This window comes from Pseudorasbora parva, chromosome 16 (assembly GCF_024679245.1).
Source record: "Pseudorasbora parva isolate DD20220531a chromosome 16, ASM2467924v1, whole genome shotgun sequence".
Classification (NCBI taxonomy): domain Eukaryota; kingdom Metazoa; phylum Chordata; class Actinopteri; order Cypriniformes; family Gobionidae; genus Pseudorasbora; species Pseudorasbora parva.
This window is the reverse complement of record NC_090187.1, coordinates 42666004-42693992: the sequence shown is the minus strand read 5'-3', so window position 1 is coordinate 42693992 and position 27989 is coordinate 42666004. Positions and strand designations below refer to the sequence as shown.

The 27989-nt window shown below is 44.0% G+C and overlaps 1 protein-coding gene across 5 annotated transcripts in view; it reads right to left on the bottom strand.

The window, feature by feature from the left end:
- Positions 1–27989, bottom strand: part of plch1 (phospholipase C, eta 1) — a 141145-nt gene that overhangs the window by 73702 nt on the left and 39454 nt on the right. The window contains exon 1 of one of the 5 annotated variants that reach the window (XM_067419098.1): positions 23469–23837. The exons of the other annotated variants lie outside the window; for them this stretch is intronic. Coding sequence (XP_067275199.1) covers positions 23469–23511 — 43 coding nt within the window. The 5' untranslated portion in view covers positions 23512–23837. Of the gene's footprint in view, positions 1–23468; positions 23838–27989 lie in introns of those variants that run through there. 5 annotated transcript variants of the gene reach the window in all.

Genomic DNA, 27989 nt, shown 5'->3' with positions numbered 1-27989 from the left:
TGTTCACCATCAGCTCTGTTTCTGTCCACCATCAGCTCTGTTTCTGTTCACCATCAGCTCTGTTTCTGTTCACCATCAGCTCTGTTTCTGTTCACCATCAGCTCTGTTTCTGTTCACCATCAGCTCTGTTTCTGTTCACCATCAGCTCTGTTTCTGTTCACCATCAGCTCTGTTTCTGTCCACCATCAGCTCTGTTTCTGTTCACCATCAGCTCTGTTTCTGTTCACCATCAGCTCTGTTTCTGTTCACCATCAGCTCTGTTTCTGTTCACCATCAGCTCTGTTTCTGTCCACCATCAGCTCTGTTTCTGTCCACCATCAGCTCTGTTTCTGTTCACCATCAGCTCTGTTTCTGTTCACCATCAGCTCTGTTTCTGTTCACCATCAGCTCTGTTTCTGTCCACCATCAGCTCTGTTTCTGTCCACCATCAGCTCTGTTTCTGTTCACCATCAGCTCTGTCTCTGTTCACCATCAGCTCTGTTTCTGTTCACCATCAGCTCTGTTTCTGTTCACCATCAGCTCTGTTTCTGTTCACCATCAGCTCTGTTTCTGTTCACCATCAGCTCTGTTTCTGTTCACCATCAGCTCTGTTTCTGTTCACCATCAGCTCTGTTTCTGTTCACCATCAGCTCTGTTTCTGTTCACCATCAGCTCTGTTTCTGTTCACCATCAGCTCTGTTTCTGTTCACCATCAGCTCTGTTTCTGTTCACCATCAGCTCTGTTTCTGTCCACCATCAGCTCTGTTTCTGTTCACCATCAGCTCTGTTTCTGTTCACCATCAGCTCTGTTTCTGTTCACCATCAGCTCTGTTTCTGTCCACCATCAGCTCTGTTTCTGTCCACCATCAGCTCTGTTTCTGTCCACCATCAGCTCTGTTTCTATCCACCATCAGCTCTGTTTCTGTTCACCATCAGCTCTGTTTCTGTTCACCATCAGCTCTGTTTCTGTTCACCATCAGCTCTGTTTCTGTCCACCATCAGCTCTGTTTCTGTTCACCATCAGCTCTGTTTCTGTTCACCATCAGCTCTGTTTCTGTTCACCATCAGCTCTGTTTCTGTCCGCCATCAGCTCTGTTTCTGTTCGCCATCAGCTCTGTTTCTGTTCACCATCAGCTCTGTTTCTGTTCACCATCAGCTCTGTTTCTGTTCACCATCAGCTCTGTTTCTGTTCACCATCAGCTCTGTTTCTGTCCACCATCAGCTCTGTTTCTGTCCACCATCAGCTCTGTTTCTGTCCACCATCAGCTCTGTTTCTGTTCACCATCAGCTCTGTTTCTGTTCACCATCAGCTCTGTTTCTGTTCACCATCAGCTCTGTTTCTGTCCACCATCAGCTCTGTCTCTGTTCACCATCAGCTCTGTTTCTGTTCACCATCAGCTCTGTCTCTGTTCACCATCAGCTCTGTTTCTGTTCACCATCAGCTCTGTTTCTGTCCACCATCAGCTCTGTTTCTGTTCACCATCAGCTCTGTTTCTGTTCACCATCAGCTCTGGTTCTGTTCACCATCAGCTCTGTTTCTGTTCACCATCAGCTCTGTTTCTGTTCACCATCAGCTCTGTTTCTGTCCACCATCAGCTCTGTTTCTGTTTACCATCAGCTCTGTTTCTGTCCACCATCAGCTCTGTTTCTGTCCACCATCAGCTCTGTTTCTGTTCACCATCAGCTCTGTTTCTGTTCACCATCAGCTCTGTTTCTGTTCACCATCAGCTCTGTTTCTGTTCACCATCAGCTCTGTTTCTGTTCACCATCAGCTCTGTTTCTGTTCACCATCAGCTCTGTTTCTGTTCACCATCAGCTCTGTTTCTGTTCACCATCAGCTCTGTTTCTGTTCACCATCAGCTCTGTTTCTGTTCACCATCAGCTCTGTTTCTGTTCACCATCAGCTCTGTTTCTGTTCACCATCAGCTCTGTTTCTGTTCACCATCAGCTCTGTTTTCTGTTCAGTTGTTTGTGTTGGTTGATTGTTTGTATTATTCTATATATTTACTTGTTATTCTTTTTTTTTGTTATTTGTTCCCTTTGTTGCACTTTGAGATTCTTCGAAATGAAAAGTGCATTTTAAATAAAATCTTTTTTTTAAGAGTGGAAATTAGTACCTATAAGGTAGTAGAACCTTAAAGGTACATATTAGTATCTTTTCGGTTTTGTACCTTAGGGTACCGCCCCAGTGACAGAAATGTACCTTTTTTTCTGACAGTGTGACAAACGCATTTTCAGTCAGTGAAAACAAACCAACGGCAACAGATGCCAACATGCGTGAGAAAACAGTCCTCTATTTAGATTTCTTCTGAAAGGATACGTTTCTTGCACCCTGTAGCAAATGCAACATATAAACAAAGTATATATCTTTCTTTCTTTTTCGTTCAAGCTTCCAACTCCTGGCGAGAGTTTTTGTAAAAATGTTGACACTGTGGATCAGAAGATCTCTAGAATGCTGTTCCCTCATGCAAGCACTTTGGATAAATTGTTGAAATAACCCTCACACATTTTCCTCTCACAGACCAACTCAAGCGCAAAATAAAAACACTCTGTGCTCCTTACATGTTTTTGTATAGATGTGCTTTGAAGGAACTTCAACTTCAAGAATGTGTGCTCTTGTTATGGATTCCACAGACCCAAACTATTGTGAACATAGAAACAACAAGGACACTCGACATCATCCCTGAGGACCCATGCTCTCCACTTAACTCAAGTATGCCAAAACATGCCACTTAACTGGGCGGGTCAAAGGTCACAGACAAGCACATGCTGCCGCTCTTGACGTTACAACTGAGGGTCATCAAGAAGATCTCTAAATGAAGAAATCAATTTTAATGAGTGGACTAATGAAGAGTTAATTAGTCTCCCTCGCTCCACGTCTCTTGTCCTCCTCTTTGGACTCCTATTATTGTTATTATCACGAGTCTCTCCAGCTCATTTGAAACAAATTAGTCTCGTGTTGAGCAAACCTTCACGGCCGATTACTGCGGTCTGCACAGTGGGGACTCGGCACAGATCTCGAGGGAAAGAAACGCGTTCATTAGGCGGCTGAGAGAGGTGCGATTGACAAGAAGCTTCATGACATGATAATCATGAGTTAAAGAGACAATTCCACTGCACTTTGGGGCAGAATATATTTGAAATAAATGAATGATCCAAAATAGTAGAAATAGTATAAAGCAATGTATTTATTCCCTTTTATAAATCCTGCGTAAATGTCACATCACAATTATCTTGTTTAGTTCACAGTTTCAGCCGCATTTCCACTGCAGGTCTTGATGCTCGAGCTAATTTATTTGACGACCAGCTTACATCTTTTAAAAGTTATCCATATCCAGGGCTTGACATTAACACTCACCAAATGCGTGTGAATTTCAGCAGTGGCGTGTAACACAGTCACTCCTACTAGCCATTTTGTCATGCATTTTATATATAATACATATACTTGCATTCCCGAGAGGCGTTTCAAAGATGGTCACCGAGTGAAATGACTTGTTTTAAAGGGAATTTGGTGCGTCTCAATCAGCTTCCTCAATCAGCTTCCTAGCTTCCTAGCAGTCAGGACACTGATCAGGGAGTTGGCCATTTTAACAGCTGTCTCAACTGCAAAATCATACCAACGTTCGTTCACCGTGAAAACCAGGGAGCATCAATGCTCACTATGTTTTCCTTTAATGAAAGTTCTGAAGCGCAAAAAACAGTACTTCTGAGGGTTTTGTTTGTCATGTTTCAAGTGAGCCATTTGTCCTTACCAGTGCCTGAATTTGTGATTCACAACCCAGGAAGCTGATCATAATCCTGTTTTAGATGTGTAGGGTGTGTCTCATTCAGTTCCCTAGCTCTCTAGCTCATGAATCAGTATATCGTGTACATTAATTCGGCCACTGTAGGGACAGTAAAGGACGCTGGCTCACTACACATTGTCAAGTCAAGTCAAGTCAAGTTTATTTGTATAGCACATTTCATACCCAATGGCAATTCAAAGTGCTTTACATAGAAATTAATTAAAACAGTGGTAACAAATGCATGAGAAAAAAGAATACTGTAATACCATTGGGACACTGAGGACTATTTCCGGTGACGACAAGCCCTCATGGTACAACATCATTACTGGAATTTATGAACCGCAGCAGAGCTGGCATCTTTCTGACATTACTTGTGATGTTATTTAATTATGATAAATACTTTGCTTATTACATATCCGTACAACATTTCAGCCGTAAATAAATTATAAATATTTGCTAGATTGTGTTCCTTCTCCAGCTAACGATGTATGTTTATGCTGAAATATAATAAAATAATAGTTTGCTTGTTATAAACATCTATCGCGTGTCATTATGTGTAGTGAGTTGACTCACGTAATTTAAGTTTCGCACTTCATAACCTCCGTTCTGCTCCCTGGGTTTTGAGATGCATTGTGGGAGTCTTTAGGGAGCGAACGTTTCAGTGCACTGGGAGGATTCTGGGATGGAGACCGCCCTTAAAATGGTCGACTCCCTGACCAGTGATCCTGACTACACTGTAAAAAAAAAATCAGGTCTCCAATTGAACATTTTCTAGTGACTGATCACATCTAAATTTTTCAGTTGGCCAAAATGATTTTCTGTGAATTTAATTGAATTAAAGCGTAAAGAGGGAAATGATTGAGACACACTCATAGTCTCAATCAGCTCCCTAGGTCAAGAATCAGTATATCACATACACAAATATGTAAGGCTATGGGGGGCGATTTCGGACATTTTGGAATTATTCATGCCCCATTTCTTAAGCAGTCCACCTTATTGTTTAATCAAAGCTGTTGGCTGAGAATGCACTTATATTCCTATATTTGTCCATGGGCCAGATGGATTTAGGTGGGAATGCAGCTTAGCAGAGCATCACAAAGCAGCCAGAGAGGAAAACAGAAGCTGAATGTAGAGGCCAGCTCAGTGAAATGGAAAAGCAGAGCAATGCAGTAGTGTTACTGCTTTTACCTGCTTTTGACCCAGGAAAGGTAAAGGTGACAGGAGGGAGAAGAGATAGAAAGTGTAAATAAATCAGGGAGAGAGTGTCTTTATAGGTATTGGAGACATAAGAGAACTAAATGTGCTCCGACGAGAGAGCAGATCAAAGCGGCCTGGGGAGAAGATCAGGGAGATATCAAACACTGAATAAGTGGGTCGTAGAGACTCAGGCTCTGTGATGCCTAAATCACAAAGCACTGCGCGTTCAGAACCATCAGAGCAGGAACACAAAACACAGGGCGAGACATGCATAATGCAGCCGGACACCTGCGCACAGCTTCAACAAACTGCTCTGTCCTGCGCCGCACACGCCTGTACAGCAAACATGAAGAATACGTGGAAATGGCACTTTCATTATAAGTCCCTGCTGTGTTGATAAATAGATAAATTACACATTGAAACGGTTATAATGTCAACATATTTAATAAATCACATGCATCAACGCTACAGATCACACTGACTGAATCACTGAACTGTGCAGCACATTAGAGTATGGTCCTGATGATTTTCTACATGATGAAACATATTTTACATTAAATGGTTAGTTCACCCTAAAAATTAAATTCTATCTCTAATTACTCACCCTCATGTCGTTCCAAACCCATAAGACCGTTGTTCATATTCTGAATATTTCTTATTTTTTTAGGCAGCAATGTCAATGCAACTTTCAAGGCCCAGACAGGCAGTTAAAACACTGTTATAATAGTCCATGTGACTGCAGTGGTTCAACTTTAATGTTATGAAGCGACGAGAGTACTTTTTAAGTGTAAAAAAACTAACAAAAATAATTATATCGGATGCACTACATTATATTTACTATGTCAACAGTTTACAACCCCAAATCATAAAAAGTTGGGACAGTATGGAATGTGCAAATAAAATAAAAAAGTAGTGATTTCTAAAATTACTTTGACTTGTATGTCATTGCAGCCAATATGAACACAAAATATTTCATGTTTTGTCTGGTCAACTTCATGTCATTTGTAAATATGCATCCTTTCCTGTCATTCAGATCTGCAACACATTTCAAAAAAAGTTGGGACAGTAAAGCATTTACCACTTTGTAATGTTGCCATTCCTTTTCACAACACTTAAAAGACGTTTAGGGACTGAAGACACCAAGTGATGAAGTGTTTCAGGTGTAATTTTGTCCAATTCTTCCTGCAAACATGTCTTAAGGTGGGCAACAGTACGGGGTCTTCGTTGTCGCATTTTGCGCTTCAAAATGCGCCACACATTCTCTATTGGAGACAGGTCGAGACTGCAGGCAGGCCAGTCAAGTACCCGTACCCTCTTCCTCCGCAGCCAGGACTTTGTAATGTGTGCAGAATGTGGTTTAGCATTGTCTTGTTGAAATATGCATGGACGTCCCTGGAAAAGATATCTTCTTGAAGGCAGCATATTATGCTCCAAAATCTCGATGTACTTTTCAGCATTAATGGTGCCTTCACAGAAGTGCAAGTTACCTTTGCCAAGGGCACTGACACAACCCCATACCATGACAGACCCTGGCTTTTGGACTTGTTGCTGGTAACAGTCTGGATGATCCTTTTCTTCTTTGGTCCGGAGCAAACGGCATCCATTCCTCCCAAAAAATACCTGAAATGCTGATTCATCTGACCACAGTACACATTTCCACTGTGTGATGGTCCATCCCAGATGCCTCCGAGCCCAGAGAAGTCGACGGTGCTTCTGGACACTGTTAACATAAGGCTTCCTTTTGGCACAGGACAGTTTTAACTGGCATTTGTGGATGTAACTACGTATTGTGGTACTTAACAAAGGTTTGCCAAAGTAGTCCTGAGCCCATGTGGTGATATCGCTTATAGATGAATGACGATTCTTGATGCAGTGCCGCCTGAGGGATCGGAGATCACGGTTGTTCAGCTTAGGCTTGCGGCCTTGTCCTTTACGCACTGAAATTCCTCCAGATTCCTTGAATCTTGTAATTATGTTATGCACTGTTGAATGTGAAATATCCAAATCTCTTCCTATCTTTCTTTGAGGAACATTGTTTTTAAACATTTCAATAATTTTCTCAAGTATTTGTTGGCAAACTGGCGATCCTCGGCCCATCTTTGCTCCTAAAGGATTAGATCTTTCTTGGATGCTGCTTTTGTACCAAATCATAATTTCAATCACCTGTTGACATCACCTGTTTCAAATCACATCATTATTTAACCCTTTTACCTCATTACTAGCCCAAAAAGTCAAAGTAAATTTAGAAATCACTACTTTCTTTTTTTATTTGCGTTTTCCAAACTGTCCCAAATTTTTCTGATTTGGGGTTGTAGAATGAAGTTGAAGATAAGAGATTGTTAAATAAAGTGGTTATTTTGGGGGGTTCATGTGCACAAAAAGTACTCTCATTGTTCGACAAAAACACATCTCAACATCTCATATATCAGCATTACCATCAGCCAACCAGGGGTCATACACACAAAACAGTGGCGTACGCCACTTCCAACGCATAAGTTGTCATTTATAAAAACAAACTTGACGGGAAAATTTGCGCATCTGCACGCAAACTCTGACCCAGAGTACGAACTCTTTTACTGGAGTGAGAAAAGTAATGAAGTAAGAACAATTTAAAACTGTTTTCTGTTTTCTTTTTGATATAGGCCAGACGTGTAGGGTACATTAATGTTCCAGTTTCATTAATGGCGATATGTTCACATTATCAGCAAAACTGCATGAATTTTATTTGATTTGAAGTGTTTAAAATTGACAAAATATTTTGAATTAAAATAGAATTTGGCCTGTGGAAATTAAATAATCAACTATTCCAAAACAAATCTGAGAAGTATTTTATAAAAAAAAAAATTATGGATACTTTGACATATTTATTCAACAACATAAAAAGGATATTGAGTGATTTTCAGCAATGCAATGTGTAACGCACAAATGACACTCATAGTCCGTATCTAATATTTTTCAATGTCTTGTATTGACACTGTTAGACATGGTTCCCTTTCGAAAGGGAACTCGCGCTGCGTCAGCTGACGCTACGGGGGAACGCCTTCAGCGTGACAGGTGTCTGAAATCGCTATCAAATCACAATCCTACTGACCGTCGGCAGCTGGTGATGTCATCACCGTGCGACCAGGAAGTATAAAAAGGCACCGTGCCAACATGACAACATCCTTTCGTCTTCAGGGACTGTTTTGTCTGGTTCGCTGGAAAGTCAGAATGAAGTGCACACGCAAGGTGAAGGGAGCGTACAGGAAGTGCGCTGATCCGTGTCCCAGGTTTCTTACGCCTGAGGACACACACACCCTTTGTGTGCTCTGCCTGGGGGAAGAGCACGCGCGGGAGGTTCTCGAGGGGGCCTCCTGCGCGAACTGCGAGCGTTTTCCGTTGAGGACGCTCCGCTCTCGCCTGGCCTTCTTCTCGAGGGAAGAAGAGCCAGCATCTGGGAGCGGTCCCGCTCAAGCTGAGGCTGAGCGGCACCGTCTGTCCTGGGGCTCCCAGATGGACCTGGCTCATCGTCTGGAGAGTACAGTTCTCGCGGATGATCAGCCAGGTCGCGAGAGCAGGCTGACGGAGGAGGAGTCGGATGGAGACTCCTCCTCGTCGTCAGCCCATGCTCTTCCGGTCGATCAGAGGATGGCTGTGGATGAGGGGGAAAAGGAAAATGAAGCTGAGGCTGAATCCTCCCAGCCATCCTGCCCCGTGTATGGGGAGCTGTACGATGTGATGGGGCGCGCGGCGCTGAGACTTCAGCTGCCGTGGCAGAGAGCCAGGGGAGAGGCCGCCCGCCCTGACAGATTGGGCGATCGGTTTCTCCCCGACCATAGCCGCCCAGCTCCCGGGAGCCTTCCATTCCTCCCCGACCTTCACGAGCAGGTCGTGGGGGCATGGAAGAAACCCTACTCGGCGCGAGTCCATCGGCATCAGCGGTTTAACTTCGCTGATGTCGAGGGATTGGCCGAGGCAGGGTATGTGTCGATGCCGCCCATCGATGAGACGTTCGCGAACTATCTCGCGTCCGGGCGGCCATCAACACTAAGAGCTCCAGCCCTGCCGTCTAAACCATTAAAGACGACCTCGCGTCTTAACGGCAGGGCATACACGTCGGCGGGTCAGGCGGCGGCGGCCTTGCACACAATGGCAGTGTTGCAGGCCTATCAGGCCGATCTGCTGAGGGACCTCGATCAGGGGGAGGGCCTACCCCCTGATGCGATGGCTGAGTTGCGCCGCACCACGGATCTCTCTCTCCGGGCGGCCAAACACACAGCAGTCGCCATCGGACGGTCGATGGAGGCTATGGTCGCCACGGAGAGGCATCTGTGGCTGAACCTGGCGGACATCGGGGGGAAAGAAAAGGCTTTTCTCCTTGATGCCCCGGTCTCGCCCTCTGAGCTTTTCGGCACCTCCGTCGAGGCGGTGGTGGGAAAGTTCAGAGAGGCGAGGGCGCGCTCAGCGGCATATAGAACGTGTATTCCGCTGAGGTCCGGGGCGGCGCCCAGGCAGGAGGGTGTCCCTGGCCCTTCGAGGTCCGAGGATCATCGATTGGGCCAACGCAGCAGCGTAGCCTCTCGGGCGCCCCCTCCGTGGAGGAGTAGGACGCAGAAGAGGCGGGACACCCGCAACAGGAGGAGGGACATCGGGGAGAAGAGCCGCTTCCAGCGCCGGAAGCGGGGTGGTGAGTCTCCGCCCCCGAGGGCGCGGAAGTGATGTAAATGTGTCCCCTCCTTTGTTTTTCTGTTATGTTCTTTTCTCTCCCCGGGCGCGCTTCACACCAGGCCGCGCGGGCCGATGATGAGCGGATGTGAGACTCTGACGGCCTGCCAGGCCGGTGTGTGCTCTGCCCGCACACAGTGCATCGTCTCTGGGAATAGCGGGATTTCGCGGCCGCCTCCAAAAACGGCCTTGTTTGAGAATGAAGCGCCCCACCCTCAGGTTAGTGCGCCGAAGCATGCATGTTACATGAAGCGATGAGGCACTGAAGATAGCGGGTGAGTCCCCTTTTAGGGCAAACATTCTTCTTTTTAATGCCGTATGTTTGGACTCTATGCTTCCCTGAGGGATATTTTGTCTACAAAAGATGAAGAAAAGTGTAACAGTGGGCCTGTAGTTCCCCGGTAAAGGTGGCTAGAACGATGTTTTGTATAAACACAGTGTGTTTATGTAGGCTGTATGTTTGCTAGTGTAGCAACAGTAGTTTATAAGGCTGTTTCTCTTCTGGATATGTGTAATATGAGCAGTTGAGGCCACCGCACATGCCGCGGGCATGTAGCGGCGATATAAACTGACGTATGTTCTCCTGGCGAACGTTTTTAGCTGTAGCCACCTCTGGGTAGCGTTGGCACCTCTGCTAGTGAAATATCTAGATGAATTTGTGAGGTTAGGCTAGCGCATGAACTACAGTAAGGTCTGTCCCAGCCCTGTTTAGGGCCGTTGTGTGTGGGATTATCAGACCGATGCTAGTGCATCAAGTTGGCCTAGGCTGTTAATGGGATGACGGTGGCGTCTCGCGGTGGCATATCGCCCTGGCAGTTGCCCCGGGCTCCTGTCGGTAGTCCCGCAGGAGCTTTATATCCCTACCCGGCCTCCCCGCAGTAGGGTCGTCCGGCCAATGCCCCCCCCCCCCCCCCCCCTTCTGCATTTGGGGGTTATTATTAATGCATAAAGGTGTGTAGCAGAATGAATCGCGACTCAGCCAGTGGTCGTGGGGACGGGGTAGGCGTCTCTTCGCGGTGCGCAGTTAGACTGGTTTTGCTAGCCCCGCCCCCCAGAGCTAGTGCGGCCGCCACTTCTGGGCGGCCCCCCGGCTTGGTTCAGGAAATGGCCGGTTATGTGTGTGTGTGTTCAATATCTTTCACTTTTTGCTCTGTGTCTTCTGCTTCACCTTTTAGGCTCGGGTCGAGCTGTACTTCGCAACCATCTGAGGGCATCGGTTGGTAGGATGCTCCCCTGGAGTCGAAACACTGTCACAGCTGATGCCCTTGCGCGGACGGCGGACCGCTGGACGACCAGACGGCCGCCCTGGAGGCAGGTGGCGTAAGTTGTACTCCCCTCGCTTTAGAGGGTTCAAGGCGCTTTATGCTGAGTGCACTGCTGTGGGCATTGTGTTTTAGGTCCACGCTGGTAGGCGCTGCCTGAGAGACTGCGCCGTCGCAGAAGGCTGCTATGGGCCGCTGGGGCGGACCGACTATAGAAGGCTGGCTGGCGGGAGACGCCAGCCGAGGCAGTCCGGGCAGTTAACTCTGGGTCAGGTGGTAGGCCTCAGTAGGCCTCCCTGCGGGTGAGTTCCGACGTCGTGGCCCATGTGAGCGGGGAGGGTTCTCCCCAACGATGTCGGTTGCAGTAGAAACCTCGTCATAAGTAGGCCCCTAACGGCCTCCCTGGGGATGAGTCCCCAGGTAGTGACTGGATACCCAGTCCTCATCAGCCAGCAGACAGCCACTGTCAGCCCGACTTTAAGGGCTCGCTGAGTTTCAGCACGCCTCACATGGCGTCCCCTGAGGGGGTGACCTAGGGTTCCGACCATTGGTTGACAGGATCTAGGCCGCTTGAGGCCGCCTGTAGGGTGAGCCCCGGTTCCCAGGTCTTGCAACAGTGTGCGCGGGTGCTAGCCAGGCGGCTAGCATAGTCTGCTATCAGGGACGGGCCGCTTCAGGCCGTCCTATGATCGTTTCCCGGCCCTGCGGGGTTTCCGGTGGGATTTGCCATCGGATAAGCACCGTATGTCACCAATCTAATAGGGAACTGCCATTCGGCAATAGGCCTCTCCGGGCCGCCCTAAAAAGACCGGACTGTACGTAGGCATCAAACAGGCCTCCCTGGAGGCGAGCCCCGGGAACACAACAGCTCCCAACAGTTTGCACGTTGGCTGACAGGAAGTAGGCCGCTCTAGGCCGCCTGAGGGTGAGCCCCCGAGCTGGGACGCTCGGTAGGCCAGTGTATTATGCTGTCAGGCCTCTTTTGGCCTTTTTGGGAGGGATTCCCGGACCAGGTCTCGGTGACAAGCTAGCTATTAGCATGGGTGGCTTCTGGCGCTATAGCCTCATGAGCCCCCTGAGGAACCAGTAAAGCCACCTGCCTGCAGGCCGCCTGAGGGTGAGCCCCGAGCTGGGAAGCTCGTTAGGCCAGTGTATTATGCTGTCAGGCCTCTTTGGGCCTTTTTGGGGGAGGATTCCCGGACCAAGGTCTCGGTGACACGCTAGCCATTAGCGTGGGTGGCTTCTGGCGTTATAGCCTCATGAGCCCCCTGAGGAACCAGTAAAGCCACCTTCCTGCGGCTTTTAACAGCAAACAGCTAACACTAACGGTGCTGGGTGGAGGCGCCTCATGGCCTCCCTGGAGGGGAAACGGTTCCTTGGAACAGGAACGTATAACTGGCTTTGGGCTGACAGCTAGCGGCTGCCCGCCGGTGGGTCCCGGCCTGCGCCGGTATAACTCAAGGGCGGGCTTATGCCCTAGCACAACGAGACTCCGTTTCTGCTGCGCAGTCCCTTCAGGACAGGGACTGGCTAGCCTACAGCATGGGTTACCTACCAAGCTGGCTTAAGAGCTCCCCTCATTGAGGGTCGTCTGCGAGCTTACGGCCGCTTGAGTCTGATCAGACGGGCAGGCCCCCCTCGGGGCCTCCCGGGTAGATCAGTCCATAGGCCTTTTTTAGGCCTCCTGAGCACCCCTGTAATAAATGTGCTCAGTAGATCCTAGGATCGAGCAGAAGAGACTCCCCTCGATGGCAAGGGTAAGAAGCACTAAGCTGAGTACTGCTCTCCAGGATTCCCGTCTCCGAGTTCCGGTCTGAGGAGGACACTGCCACTTTGCAGTCCCTCAGTCTGGATGCTCATGAGTAGAGCGATGTCCGGAGGCTCTGTTTTGACAGACAGGGTTGGCCAAGCTGGGGTGTCCCACAGAAGTGATGCCAGGTGAGGCCTCCCTGGTGGCATTCGGTGAAGGGTTTTCCCGAATTAGTGACGGCTGGTGGCGCCCTCGGGTCCCCTAGCCACATTCCCTTAAGGGACTCCTTCCTTCGAAAGTAGTAGGTCCCAGGCCCTCGAGCAAGCCGAGAGTAGGAAACCTCAGTTAAAACTTGTTTAGGTTCTCTCTTAGGCATATAGCTTGGGCTATGACCGTAGGGAATGATGTCACTGGCAGCCTGTGTGGCTAGAGGGGGAGTGGTTCAGACTTTCCGCGAACACTCGTCCAGGCAGTTCTCACTGCCAGTAAGGGGCGTGCACTCCCCTCAGCATGGCGGCGTGGGTATATCGTTCCCCGTAGCGTCAGCTGACGCAGCGCGAGTTCCCTTTCGAAAGGGAACGTCCCCGGTTACGTATGTAACCTTAGTTCCCTGAGAACAGGGAACGAGACGCTGCGTCACATGGCCATGCTTCAAGGTGTGCCTGCCCACAGTCCCTTCAGACGAAGCGGATGTTGTCATGTTGGCACGGTGCCTTTTTATACTTCCTGGTCGCACGGTGATGACATCACCAGCTGCCGACGGTCAGTAGGATTGTGATTTGATAGCGATTTCAGACACCTGTCACGCTGAAGGCGTTCCCCCGTAGCGTCAGCTGACGCAGCGTCTCGTTCCCTGTTCTCAGGGAACTAAGGTTACATACGTAACCGGGGACGTTTTGCGTGGATGCATGCAAATTATCTGCAGATGAGGTCATGCATAGTAAAACTATGGTGAAAAAATATAGTTATTTCGGGGGTGAGATAGGGTGGAGATGTACACACAATCTTCTGCTGGCTGTGATTTATGAAGGGATTTTTGTGCAGGTTCTGGTGTATACATGATTTTATCAATCTGAAAAAAAATTGTGCATAGGCAAAATCTAGCTTTTGTGCGTACGTACACTTTTAGGATGAAATCTACGGAAAGTTTCATAAATGAGGCCCCAGATACATCAGTATCGGCTACTGAAAAACCCATAACTGTGAAGCCCTAATCATGAGCACTGTTATCTTGATGGCCACCACAATTGTCATGAGAGATCAGGTTAGATTACAGCCAAAGCAATAACCGCATATCGCTCCATGCTCTTTCCACCAGGAGAGAAATAAAAGACTCTGAGCCACAGCCAAGTGTGTGTGATGGTTTAGCAAGCCTGTCATAATGTTCACAGCGCTGTGAGGCAGAGGATCTGGATGGGGAACATGTCACACACACCAATAAAGCAGATTAAACTGTGTATGTGCACAGTCTGCTCTATAAATACCCAACAATATATCTGTGCATGCTCTGTGCTCAAATATCTGATAATACATGTGCTCTCACATCTATCAGCTCTTTTCATGCATCAAAATCCAACTCCTTTTGCTCTTGATTAATTAACCAAGCTCCAACGGGACAGACAGGAACGGGCACAATAGGATGTCATGGGAATACTTTGGTGTTTCTAAACCACCTTTAATAGCGCAGAGACCGCTCTCAGATTTAAAATAGCCCAAAAGCTGGTGTGTGTTTACATTTGTTGGAGAATGCCGCATTTTGAGCCATCTGTTCCATGTCAGCTTCACACCGAACACATTCAGTCAGGTAGATAGCAGGCACACGCCGCCATTCTCACACCTCTCCTGGGCTCTGAATCCCAGAGAAAACGTCTTACGCTATTTCTGAAAGGTGATAATAGGCAGAGCATCGTTTTTTTGCTTTTTTACAATTGACTCTCATATCTGATGCAACTTAGCGGTAAAAACAGAAGCGCACAAATGTCACTCTAATGAACATGCAGGCTCAGAGCAGGGAGTAGGAGGTTAGTGATTTCAGCCAAACTGACAGCTGGAAAGCCATTAAACAATAAAGAGCAATAAGACAAATTGACTTTGAGGTCTGTTTTATGTATCTGTGGATGAGGATACACACACACACACACACACACACACACAGAAGCTGATGATTTTATGCTATGATATTTTCTGGATGGATGGAAGTAAATACTTATCAAATATTTAATTAATTTTAAATAAAATATGAAATGTTTTGAGAGTTAGATGGATAGATAGAAACACTTATCAAATATATAACTAATTTTGAATAAAATATTAAGATGGATGGATGGATGGATGGATGGATGGATGGATGGATAAATAGATAGAAATATACTTATCAAATATATAATTAATATTGAATAAAATATTTAGATGATGGATGGACAGATTGATGGATGGAAATACCTCAAATATATAATAAATATTAAATAAATATTAAAAGTTTGGATGGATGGATGGGTGGGTGGGTGGGTGGGAGGGTGGATGGATGGATGGGTGGGTGGATGGATGGATGGATGGATGGATGGATGGATGGATGGATGGATGGATGGATGGATGGATGGATGGATGGATGGAAGATGGATGGACAGAAATACTTCAAATATATAATTAATATTGAATAAAATATTAAATTTTTGATGGATGGATGAATGGATGGATGGATGGATGGAACAATTAAATATCCAATTAAAAAATTACTGATTTATTTTTTACCTACAAAATTTAAAAAAAGAATAATATCAGCTGATAACTGACATGAGACGCTGTGTATCCCTGCACACACACACTTGCTCGTATAAGTAACGTCTCACCTATATATGCCAAACGACACTTCTGTGGCACCGCCACGCTGCCTCCAACATGGTAGAACCGACGGGCCAAAAGAGACGCCACGCTGGCCATGGCCGAGCGCTCTGATGTCACAAAAAAGGGTCCCGTGCCATTGAAACAAAAAAGTGACCGCTCGAAACTGAGTGTCATCCTTAAAGTTCTCTCTCCTGCTCACTTCCCTTAAGACTGCGAGCCGAGATCTCTCTCCACATCTAACACCCACTTCTTTACCCAGAACCCCTCACTCCACCCTCTCTTTGGTCATCTATCTTCTATCACGCCAGCCATTCACACGGAGCCTTTGAACCTTTGTGGCAGTAAAAGCAGTTCCGCCCAGGGATTTACACAGAATGGCTAATGTATTGTTGTGGGGAAAATGTGCATGATGGTGAGGCTTTGAACAGATGTGTTTCTGTCCTAGGGGGTCTAAGTGAGAAGCATAAGTAATAGAGATGGAAGAGAAAGCAGATAATATTAATGGTATGACATAACACGAGTACAACTGAGTGTGATCTGATGGGCCTTTTTGTAGTAAGGACATAAAAACCATTGCAGCATAGGTCAATATGGCGGTAGAGAATGAGAAAGATCTAAAGTGAGCTCTTTGAAAAGCCTAAGAGGAAGGATTTACCTTCCAAACATTGGTGGATCTCTCTAAAACCCAATGTCGTGAATTGAGCACAAGAGCAGAACTGGAGGGGAAGCCACTAATTTATTGAAAACTCCTCATGATATCCGCTGAACATCCACTATAAATCATTCAGTCTCATAAGTAGCGATATGAATGCATTTCTCCGACGTCTTCACTTCTCAAAGCCCTTGTTTCTCTCACTCTTCTTCCTCTCTTTTGTGCTGCACATGCCACAGTGAAGATGAATTCATCTACATATGAAATTGTATTAACCGTTGCTCTGCTTTTTGACCTGTGTGTCCTGACCGCTGGTCAGATGCAGGAATATGTCCATCAGACGGCCTGTTATGTGGCATTTAAACTCTCTTGACTCCAAAGACTCTTTTGAAGATAGAAAAGGGGAAGGATTAAATTGACTTTTTTGTTGTTTTTTTTGCAGGAGAATCTGGGTTTTCTACTCGCTATCTTCCCTGAATAAGCAGACTGTTGGGTCTCTCTGTGTATGAATTTAAAAATGGGTGGTTTGACAAGAGAAACATTACATAGAGCACTATTAAATTATTCAAAATTGTACAACTTTGCTATTAAAGGGATAGTTTAACCAAAAAAGAAAATTCTGTCTCGAAAACTTTGACTGTGAGATCCACCCAAAATATAAAGTAGTTCATGACATGGATTTTTTCTTTTGGTGGTAAGTTTTTTTGCACAAAAACAAAACAAAAACAAGCATATGCCGAAAAAAGATTATTTTCAATCCTAATTCTGACCTTCTGTCTGCCTTTAACGCTTTTAAAGGACGGCTCTTTTAAAGCTTGTTAGTAAACAGAGACTGTCCGGTTAAGTCACTTTTATTTATATAGAGCTTTTTACAGTACAGATTTAAAGCAGATTTACAGTGATAAAAGGAAAATACTGCAATACTGTTATGATTGGCTAACGTCAATACAGTAAGTATTGTACAGTAAGAGTAAGTGTTTCAAAACGTCATCCATAAAATAAAAATTACAGACAACGCATAATGAAATAATTTACTTCTGGTTGGCTGCTTTATCTTCCAACAAAAGTTTCTTTGCAAATTCTCTATTACACTGTACCTCGTTTACAATAGCAATCCACAATCAAATGCTCCGAACAAACATAATTCTCCAACACGATCCGGGACGGCATTAAAATAAACCATTCACTTGCTTCTGATGCTGGGATCTTCTGAAGTCTGTACAGAGACACAAATGAATTGTCTAAACTTGACATATCAAAGTGAGCATTAATTCACTCTTCTATTTGTCGTGTTGTGGCCAGACTCAAGTATGTGCAGTACATGTCATAAACTGAACACACATTACTGTATCAGTGTAGCTTTTGATTTTTTTAAATTAAGGTTTAATACGTCATCTGAAAATTAAGTAAACAAGCTTTCCATTGATGTATGGTTTGATAAATTGGAAAAACGTATAATTTTGACCCATTCAATGTATCGTTGGCTATTGCCACAGATATACCCGTGAGACTTATGACAGGTTTTGTGTTCCAGGGTCACAAATGTGTTGGCAGTGTGTGTACACAACCACCCAATAATGATAAAAATCCAACCATTTCTCTATTTTTAATCTCCACAAATCATTACAGATTCTAGCAATGTGACTGACATTGCACAGGCCCCGCCCATGACTGCTGACAGACTCCACGGCCCCACTTTATATTAGGTGCCCTTAAGTACTATGTACTTAAATCAAAAAATAAGTATAATGTACTTACTGTGTTCAAATTGTATTGCAAAACAACTTTGCTGATATTGAGGTGAGATAAGGGTAGTGTTAGGGTCAGGTGTGGTGGTGTGGGTCAGTTTAAGGGTAGAGTTAGGGTCAGGTGTGGTGGTGTGGGTCAGTTTAAGGGTAGAGTTAGAGACAGGTGTGGTGGTGTGTGTCAGTTTAAGGGTAGAGTTAGGGACAGGTGTGGTGGTGTGGGTCAGTTTAAGGGTAGAGTTAGGGTCAGTTGTGGTGGTGTGGGTCAGTTTAAGGGTAGAGTTAGGGTCAGGTGTGGTGGTGTGGGTCAGTTTAAGGGTAGAGTTAGGGTCAGGTGTGGTGGTGTGGGTCAGTTTAAGGGTAGAGTTAGGGACAGGTGTGGTGGTGTGGGTCAGTTTAAGGGTAGAGTTAGGGACAGGTGTGGTGGTGTGGGTCAGTTTAAGGGTAGAGTTAGGGTCAGGTGTGGTGGTGTGGGTCAGTTTAAGGGTAGAGTTAGGTGTAAGGGAAGTGCCAAATGTGTAATTACAAATGTAACTACAGACGTAATTACAAGCAGGTATTTTTTTAAATGTAAGTACAATGTAAAAAAAATGATGTACACAATAAGTGCACTGTATCAAATGATTAATTACAATGTTAGTACATAGTAGTTAAGGCCACCTAATATAAAGAGGGTCCGACTCCGCCCTACTAGCACAGACCCCGCCCTCAGTGAGCTGTTCACAGTCCACCGTGTTTATCTCCTCGCCAGCTTATTAAAAGCAGCATTCAAGTAAAAAATATATATTCATATTAAAGCTACTAAAGTCAAGACAACTTTACTCATTTGCATTTAAACATACATGCATGGAAAGAGCATGTTTTTCCTTTCACTCAAAAATGTGCATTTACAACATGGTATAATAAATTATCTTTGGGTTATTTTGAGCTGAAACTTCACAGACACTTGGCACTTTTGAGCTGCTTTTTATGATTTTGGAGCTTGTAGCACTTCCATTTGTTTTGTTTTTTCCAATTATATTTTAAAAAGCATTCATACAAAGTACATTCTTCAAAAAGTCACCTTCTCTGTTCCATGGAAGAAGGAAAGTCAAATGGAAAAGAAAATGACTTTCTCTCTTTTTATGCAAGTCTGCACTGCCAAACATCACATTCCAGACAGATTTTTATTATTTTCTATTATTAATCTGAAAACCTGTCAAGGTAAGCTGGAGGTACATCTTGTGGGCGTATATGGGAACTAATTAAAGAGCAATGATAGCACCCTTGTGGACACTATTGGCTCCCTTGAGAGAAGGGAGATCTCCAACATCTATGCACCAAATTGTGGATCCAAACAAAGGAAATAACCACTTATCATATATTTTCTGTCTTAATTAGAAACAATGCTGATATTACTGCCATTCTGCACCACCACACTTTCAACAGGAACCCAACTGAGCCCCCCCACAATCCACCAGAGCAAAAATAACTGTGCAGAATCTTAATATATTCATGACTGCTGCTCTGACAGCATTCCCTAGTATTGACATCAAAGAAGCACAGTTAGGAAGGCTGGCGTTAGGGGAGATGCTCAGGAAGGTATTGAGCCAATTGGGGAAGCCCCTCCCCTTTGCCATTTCCCTTTAACCAGCACGAGGATGGAGCAGAGCTGATAGGGATATCTCCCAGAACAGAAACGAGTACCCCTGCGAACTGTCTAATCTCCTCCACTTCAGAAAGAATGGCCATGGAGACACATTGAATGGAAATTTACCTCCAGCTTGGCTCTAATGGTGCTTGTTGTGCAACTGAAGCCTATTAGGTTATACAGAGTGGGCGGCCTATGGCTACATTTAACATCAAATGAAAAATCATGTCCATTATCTTGAACTCGCTACTGGCTTACTTAAAACAGCAATGGGGCTACTGCACTCCCCAAAACAACCTTGTAGTTTACTTTTATTATACCAAGTTAATGGACAATTAAAGGTGCAGTAAGTGTGCTGTTAAAAGTGGATCATGATGTGGGAGGAGAGTGAGTGAGCAATCAGCAGTAGGGGGCGTGTCCACTCATGATGGGGGATGAGAGTGAGTTAGCCAATCAGCAGTAGGGGGCGTGTCCACTCATGATGGGGGATGAGAGTGAGTTAGCCAATCAGCAGTAGGGGGCGTGTCCACTCATGATGGGGGATGAGAGTGAGTTAGCCAATCAGTAGTAGGGGGCGTGTTCATTAATGATGAGGGAGGAGAGAGAGTAAGCCAATCAGCATTAGGGGGCGTGTTTATTAATGATGAGGGATGATAGAGAGTGAGCCAATCAGTAGTAGGGGGCGTGTTCGTTAATGATGAGGGAGGAGAGAGAGTGAGCCAATCAGTAGTAGGGGGCGTGTTCGTTAATGATGAGGGAGGAGAGAGAGTGAGCCAATCAGAAGTAGGGGGTGTGTTCGTTAATGATGAGGGAGGAGAGAGAGTGAGCCAATCAGCAGTAGGGGGCGTGTTCATTAATGATGAGGGAGGAGAGAGAGTAAGCTAATCAGCAGTAGGGGGCGTGTCAACTCATGATGGGGGAGGAGAGAGAGTCAGCCAATCAGCAGTAGGGGGCATGTCCACTCATGATGGGGGAGGAGAGAGAGTGAGCCAATCAGCAGTAGGGGGCGTGTTCATTAATGATGAGGGAGGAGAGAGAGTAAGCCAATCAGCATTAGGGGCGTGTTTATTAATAATGAGGGATGATAGAGAGTGAGCCAATCAGTAGTAGGGGGTGTGTTCGTTAATGATGAGGGAGGAGAGAGAGTGAGCCAATCAGAAGTAGGAGGCGTGTCCACTCATGATGGGGGAGGAGAGAGAGTAAGCTAATCAGCAGTAGGGGGCGTGTCAACTCATGATGGGGGAGGAGAGAGAGTCAGCCAATCAGCAGTAGGAGGCATGTCCACTCATGATGGGGGAGGAGAGAAAGTCAATCAGCAGTAGGGGGCCTGTTTATTAATGATGAGGAAGACTTAAGCCCCTTTCACACTGCGATTCCGGCAAATACACGGATAATACAACCCGGCATTTGTTCCTGGGGCGCTAGATTTGGTCCAGTCACACTGCCAGCGAAATGCCGTAATATGTGCGCTTTCACACACAACGCTTAACGGTCCCGGGTCGAGTTGACACGTGACATCCTGATGTGACGTATAATGGCGAGCGATTTCAGCTTCAGCGCGGATAGTAAGGAGGTCCGTGGTCTCGACTTGTGTCCAGTTTGCACACATTTCTGCTTGTTTAATTTTAGTTTCTTTTGTATACGAACACTCTCTGCGTTTAAAACACAAACAAGCTCTTCTGGCACTGCAGGGCTGTGTTATTGAAAAAACAAGCTCTAGGAGTCGCACGATAACTACGTACACGTTGCGGCATTAGTTTCGGGTTTTGTTCACACAGCGCTCGTCCCGGGTCAAATACCACAATGTTACTAGGTCCCCGACCCGGGTCGAAATCGGTAATCAATCCCGGGACGTGGTTGCTTTTACACAGAAGGCGACCCGGCAATGTTCCGGGAATATTGCGGGTCCGACGTGCTGTGTGAAAGGGGCTTTAGAGAGTGAGTCAATCAGCAGTTGGGGCCGTGTTCATTAATGATGAGGGAGGAGAGAGAGTAAGCCAATCAGCATTAGGGGGTGTGTCCACTCATGATGGGGGAGGAGAAAGAGTGAGCCAATCAGAAGTAGGGGGCGTGTCCACTCATCAGAGGGGAGGAGAGAGTGAGCAAGAGGGAGATTTGATGAAAGACTGTAGAAAGAGAGATGGCTGAGAGAAATTACAAAAGAGAAAAGGAAATCAGAGGAATATCACTGGTTATGATCAGGCAAGAGCTTCAGGACCCGCGTTAATATTAAAAAAGCTTTCCAGTGGAGGACAGACCTAAACGGGAAGGCCTGAAAACGGACGCAGAGCTTGTGTTGTTTTTGCTCTGTATGTGAGTAACATTGGTTTTGTTGTGTTTGAAAGAAACCAATGCTGTTAGCTGTAGTAACAGGACAGTTTTCAGGATCATTGTTTGCCTGTAATTGCTAGCAACTAACAACCAACCCTTGCTGGTATGTATTTTTGTGAACTGCACATTCATTTTTTGTCCGTTCATCATTTTCTCTTTATTTTTTGCTAAGCATTATTTTGCTTGACTTCAGCTAAAAGAATCAGTAAAAATAGGGCAGAATGTACTGTATTCAATTGACTGAAATTTCCGTATATTGATTTTTTTACAGGTGTTTCTATTAATGTAAAAAATTGATTGTTAAATGTTGAAAACTGAATATAAAAAAAGAGATAATATTACACAAAAATGTCAATGTTTAGTATGAGCAACTTCAAATATTAAACAAGAACTTACCGGGTAAAGTTTTTGTCTATCTAAAACTATGCAAGATTTTGTCACTACTATGTAATATTAATGCTCAGCTTGATGTAAAATTATATTTTGGATCCACAAGTAAAAGCATAATTATTTTTGAGTTTCCAGAACGTATGTTTAAACAACTTTAAGTGTAAAGTTAATGCAATCTATTTTTTTCATAAGGCGAGAGGAAATGAAAGGATAGGATGTACGTATGAGGCCTGAAAATAAAGGGAATACTGCAGTGAATCATCATTATCTGAGAGGAAAAGCACATTTTGTACATGAAAGACCTATTTTCTCTTTGCGGGGGAGTAGCAAACAGTCACTGCAGTCAAAAACATACATGAACCCACAAATGGTGTGAGAGCAACCTGTTGGCATAATATTGACTATAAACGAGAATCCTTCGCCAAAGTCTTATTTAAGTAACTTTGGGATATAAAAACATCTGGAAAGCACTGAAGAAATGGCTCACTCCTTCATAAACACCTTTATGGTTCATTACATTAAGCATCATATCATCTCAGGCTGGTGCAATAATAGCAATCTCACTATACAAGCTAAATTTCCTTGGTTTTGACATTAGAATGGCCGGTGTCAAGAAGCATGTGAGTAATACATCTTTGATTGCATTTTATATAATTACTATGTATACTAGTATCACTGCCAGATCCCTAAAAACATTAACAAACCATATTCTAATAACCAAGGCTTTTAAGGCTGGGGTAAAAATCCCATTCCATTTTACTGCTCCAAAACGCCGATGGAAACGTTTTTTGTGATGGAGCGTAATGGTTTTAATATAATTAGTATCACAAAAGGACGGAACGTCAGTTATAACATCAGAGCATTAAGTTTCCCAGCTTGGGATCTAAATAAATGGCAAACATTCAATTATCCACAGCCTGTAGATTCGTGTTTTGGAGCGGCTTCCCACAGAGCAACAGCATTCCGATGCAGAACCCTGGACAGCTCCTCTCACACACACTGCACTGAAACTCATGCCCAGCACAAAGAGACAAACACACGGGTAACACTTCTCATGTTTAGTTGCATCAAATGAGACTTAATCTGACATCTAAATTGGTTAGACTGACTAAAGTGCAAGCGCAATGGTAACGTGCAAACATGCCACACAAAAAAAAATCAATATTGTGACTGATATTTCATTAGCATGCATGGCTCACCTTTCTCCAAACTGATATTTCTCAAAACTTCCAGCTCCGCCATTATAGTTGATCACAGGTAAACACCGCATTAAGCCTGAGTCTGTGCGGCGATCAGAGCACGAGACGCGCGCTTCGGAATGCAGGTGTCACTGCACTCTTCCATTAAACATATCTGTAATATCACACCCTTCATCGGGAATCTCGTTAATAAACAGATCCTGGCTGTGCGTTATAAAGAAATCATGTAAAGGAATCCATTTGATTCGGGTAATCAAATCAAAGCGCGCGGAAAGGAGCTCTCCAATCTCCTCTTCTCTCACTCGCGCGCGTTCCGCCTCATTCCGCGACTCTGATCTCTGCACGCGCTTCTTTTTTTGCACATATTATTCTCGTGCATGAGGGAGGAGGGAAGACGAGGGGAGCTGGGTGGGTGTTATGAAAGCGATTAATGGGTCAACGGAACATATGAGACTCTCGTGTAATTCAAACTAAACGCAAATTACTGGAGTTGTAGTAGTTCACCTGAGGCGCGTGTCATTCTGTCTGGAAGTTAAAGAGATAGTTCACCCAAAAATTAAAATAATCCAATGATTTACTCACCCTTCAGTCATCCTATAGGTGTAATTGACATTCATCGTTCAGACGAACACAATCGGAGTTAAATTAATAAATATCCTGGCTCTTCCAAGCTTTATAATGGCTGTTTTTGTTTTGAGGTCAATAAAAGTGCATCTATCGTTTATACAAGTGCATCCATCCATCATAAAAGTGTATCTATCCATCATAAAAGTGCATCTATCGTTTATACAAGTGCATCCATCCATCATAAAAGTGCATTTATCCATCATAAAAGTGCATCTATCCATCATAAAAGTGCATCTATCCATCATAAAAGTGCATTCATGAATCATAAAAGTGCATCTATCCATCATAAAAGTGCATTCATGAATCATAAAAGTGCATTTATCCATCATAAAAGTGCATCTATCCATCATAAAAGTGCATCTATCCATCATAAAAGTGCATCTATCCATCATAAAAGTGCATTCATGAATCATAAAAGTGCATCTATCCATCATAAAGTGCATCTATCCATCATAAAAGTGCATTCATGAATCATAAAAGTGCATCTATCCATCATAAAAGTGCATCTATCCATCATAAAAGTGCATCTATCCACCATAAAAGTGCATTCATGAATCATAAAAGTGCATTTATCCATCATAAAAGTGCATTTATCCATCATAAAAGTGCATCTATCCATCATAAAAGTGCATCTATCGTTTATACAAGTGCATCCATCCATCATAAAAGTGCATTTATCCATCATAAAAGTGCATCTATCCATCATAAAAGTGCATCTATCCATCATAAAAGTGCATTCATGAATCATAAAAGTGCATCTATCCATCATAAAAGTGCATTCATGAATCATAAAAGTGCATTTATCCATCATAAAAGTGCATCTATCCATCATAAAAGTGCATCTATCCATCATAAAAGTGCATCTATCCATCATAAAAGTGCATTCATGAATCATAAAAGTGCATCTATCCATCATAAAGTGCATCTATCCATCATAAAAGTGCATTCATGAATCATAAAAGTGCATCTATCCATCATAAAAGTGCATCTATCCATCATAAAAGTGCATCTATCCACCATAAAAGTGCATTCATGAATCATAAAAGTGCATTTATCCATCATAAAAGTGCATTTATCCATCATAAAAGTGCATCTATCCATCATAAAAGTGCATTCATGAATCATAAAAGTGCATCTATCCATTATAAAAGTGCATCTATCCATCATAAAAGTGCATCTATCCATCATAAAAGTGCATTCATGAATCATAAAAGTGCATCTATCCATTATAAAAGTGCATTTATCCATCATAAAAGTGCATCTATCCATCATAAAAGTGCATCTATCCATCATAAAAGTGCATCTATCCACCATAAAAGTGCATTCATGAATCATAAAAGTGCATTTATCCATCATAAAAGTGCATTTATCCATCATAAAAGTGCATCTATCCATCATAAAAGTGCATTCATGAATCATAAAAGTGCATCTATCCATTATAAAAGTGCATCTATCCATCATAAAAGTGCATCTATCCATCATAAAAGTGCATTCATGAATCATAAAAGTGCATCTATCCATTATAAAAGTGCATTTATCCATCATAAAAGTGCATCTATCCATCATAAGAGTGCATCCGTCCATCATAAAAGTGCATCTATCTATCATAAGAGTGCATCTATCCATCATAAAAGTGCAGAGGGAGAGTAAATCATGGGATCATTTTCATTCAGAAATCCTTCATTCAGTCGTTCCAAACCTGTAAGACTTTCTTTCTGCCGTGGAGATATTTTAATGCCGTATGACTCTTCATTGCATCTTTTTCCAAATAATGGCGTCTTACACACATTCTGCCCTGCTTCTTCTCCTCTAATCCCACAAAAGAAAGAAAGTCATACAAGCTTTGACCAGCATGAGAGTGAATATATGACAGACTTGTCATTTTGGGTGAACTTTGGATTGTATTTGATATAAAGGCACAGTATGTAAGATTTTGTTGTTAAAATGCTTAAAAACCACTAGAACAGTGTTATATATTTTGTTGACTTGTGTATTTGCACTATCCCAAATGTTTCCAAGAATGTTTAAATCCAGAGAAATAAGCGATTTTAACCAGGACACAGACCGTGTGTCGCCTATCAGTGACATCACACCCGCGTTACCCTCGTTACCGGTTGCATTTTGTGGAAACCATGGAAACACCAAAGCCGCTTTAATCTATGATGAGTTTTATTAGACAGGTGAGCAACTGTTTGGATCATTGATGGACAGAAACGAATCATTGTCCTCCAGCTCAACACAGTTAGTCTCATTGTTTAAATCTGGTGTTCTTGATTTACTGTGAGTGACATGTTTTACCATGCCTAATATGATCTCTCACTGCAGTGTGAACAAGTGTCTCACAGCAGCCGCAGAGCAAACACACAGAGTAACATTATAACATAACTCTCAACACACTTAAATGTGTGCAATCGAAGAAAACAGCGCCGCGTTACCACTAGGGGTGTAAGAAAATATCGATACACGTGAATATCGCGATATTATGTTTGGCGATACTGTATCGATTCTCAAAAACGCTGTATCGATATTTATATATTTATTTATTTACATCCAAGATTCGTAGCTTTGTGTTCGGTTTAAACCACAGACTGTATAACACCCAACCGCTAGATGGCTGTTATCTCAGAACGTATAACTGACGCGGAGCCGGAGAAGCACAAGGTAAAAGTGCGTGCATCGCTAGTGTTTACATTAGCAAACTCCGCTCTCAAGACGATAGCATTATTCCGCTCCTGCAGTATACAGAGCTGAAGTGTGGACTCATGTTGGCTTCAGCTAATAAGAAGCCACTAAGGAAATCGACAAGAATCATTTTGTTTGCAAAATAGGCCAAGTTATAATCTAATACTCGGGAAACACATTGAAACAGAGAGCTCGCTTAACATCCTGATGTCACCCGCGCTGCTGAGAAGCGTTTCGATAGAATAGACTGCACGCTTTCCTCTCAGTAACAAAATAAACACACGCCAAAACTGACAGCGGTGGCAGGAGAACGAAAGATAATAGCGATGTGGATATGGATGCACCAGCTCTGCAGTTCAGTGACGTTACTTGAAATAACACTTTATACAATAGACTGCTTTATAGAAAACAGCTTTAGGGTCCGATCACACAGAACGCGTTTTTCAGGTTCGAAAACGCGAGGCGCACTGCACTCCCTTTTTTGGTCGGCGTTTTCTCATTCAAAAATAAGCAGAGCACTTTAATGTTTCTAGGCAACCCCCGAATCACCTGTACTGTCAGTCAAATCAATGTAACGGTCAACACAACGGAAGGCCCGCCGCTTCATTCATTCGATTGGACAACAGAAAATAAGCGCGATGATGTTGCACGCTTTTCCACTCAGAGTTGACTTTTTTTCAACTTCATGCGCTCGGAGCGCTCCTTCAAAAACGCGAGGCGCAGCAAGCGGTTTAAACGCGAGGCGCCCAGGGCACATAAGCACCGCGCATAACGCTCTCTGCCAAACGAAATCCATTCAAAAAAGGCGCCTCTCGCTGCAAAAACACGTTCTGTGTGATCGGGGCTACTGTGTTAAATATAAAACAAACAGTCATTCAGTCATGAAATGGACTGCACTTTCTGTTGTTAAATAGCCACTGCTATACTGTGAACCTTTAAAACATATACACATAAAGAATCCTGCAGTCACTTTACATTTCCCTCAACTTAGATTGCACATTGCATATGATTAGTGATATAAATTATACTGTATTAATTAAATAAAATACTTTGTCTCGTGTTTTAGGCTTATGGTTGTGTTCTTTATTCTTTTAAATTATAAAAAACAAAAACACACAAAAAAGAAATATCGCAATATATTGCCTCTCTTACAATATCGCAATGTATCGTATCGTTACCCCTGTATCGTGATACGTATTGTATCGCCAGAGT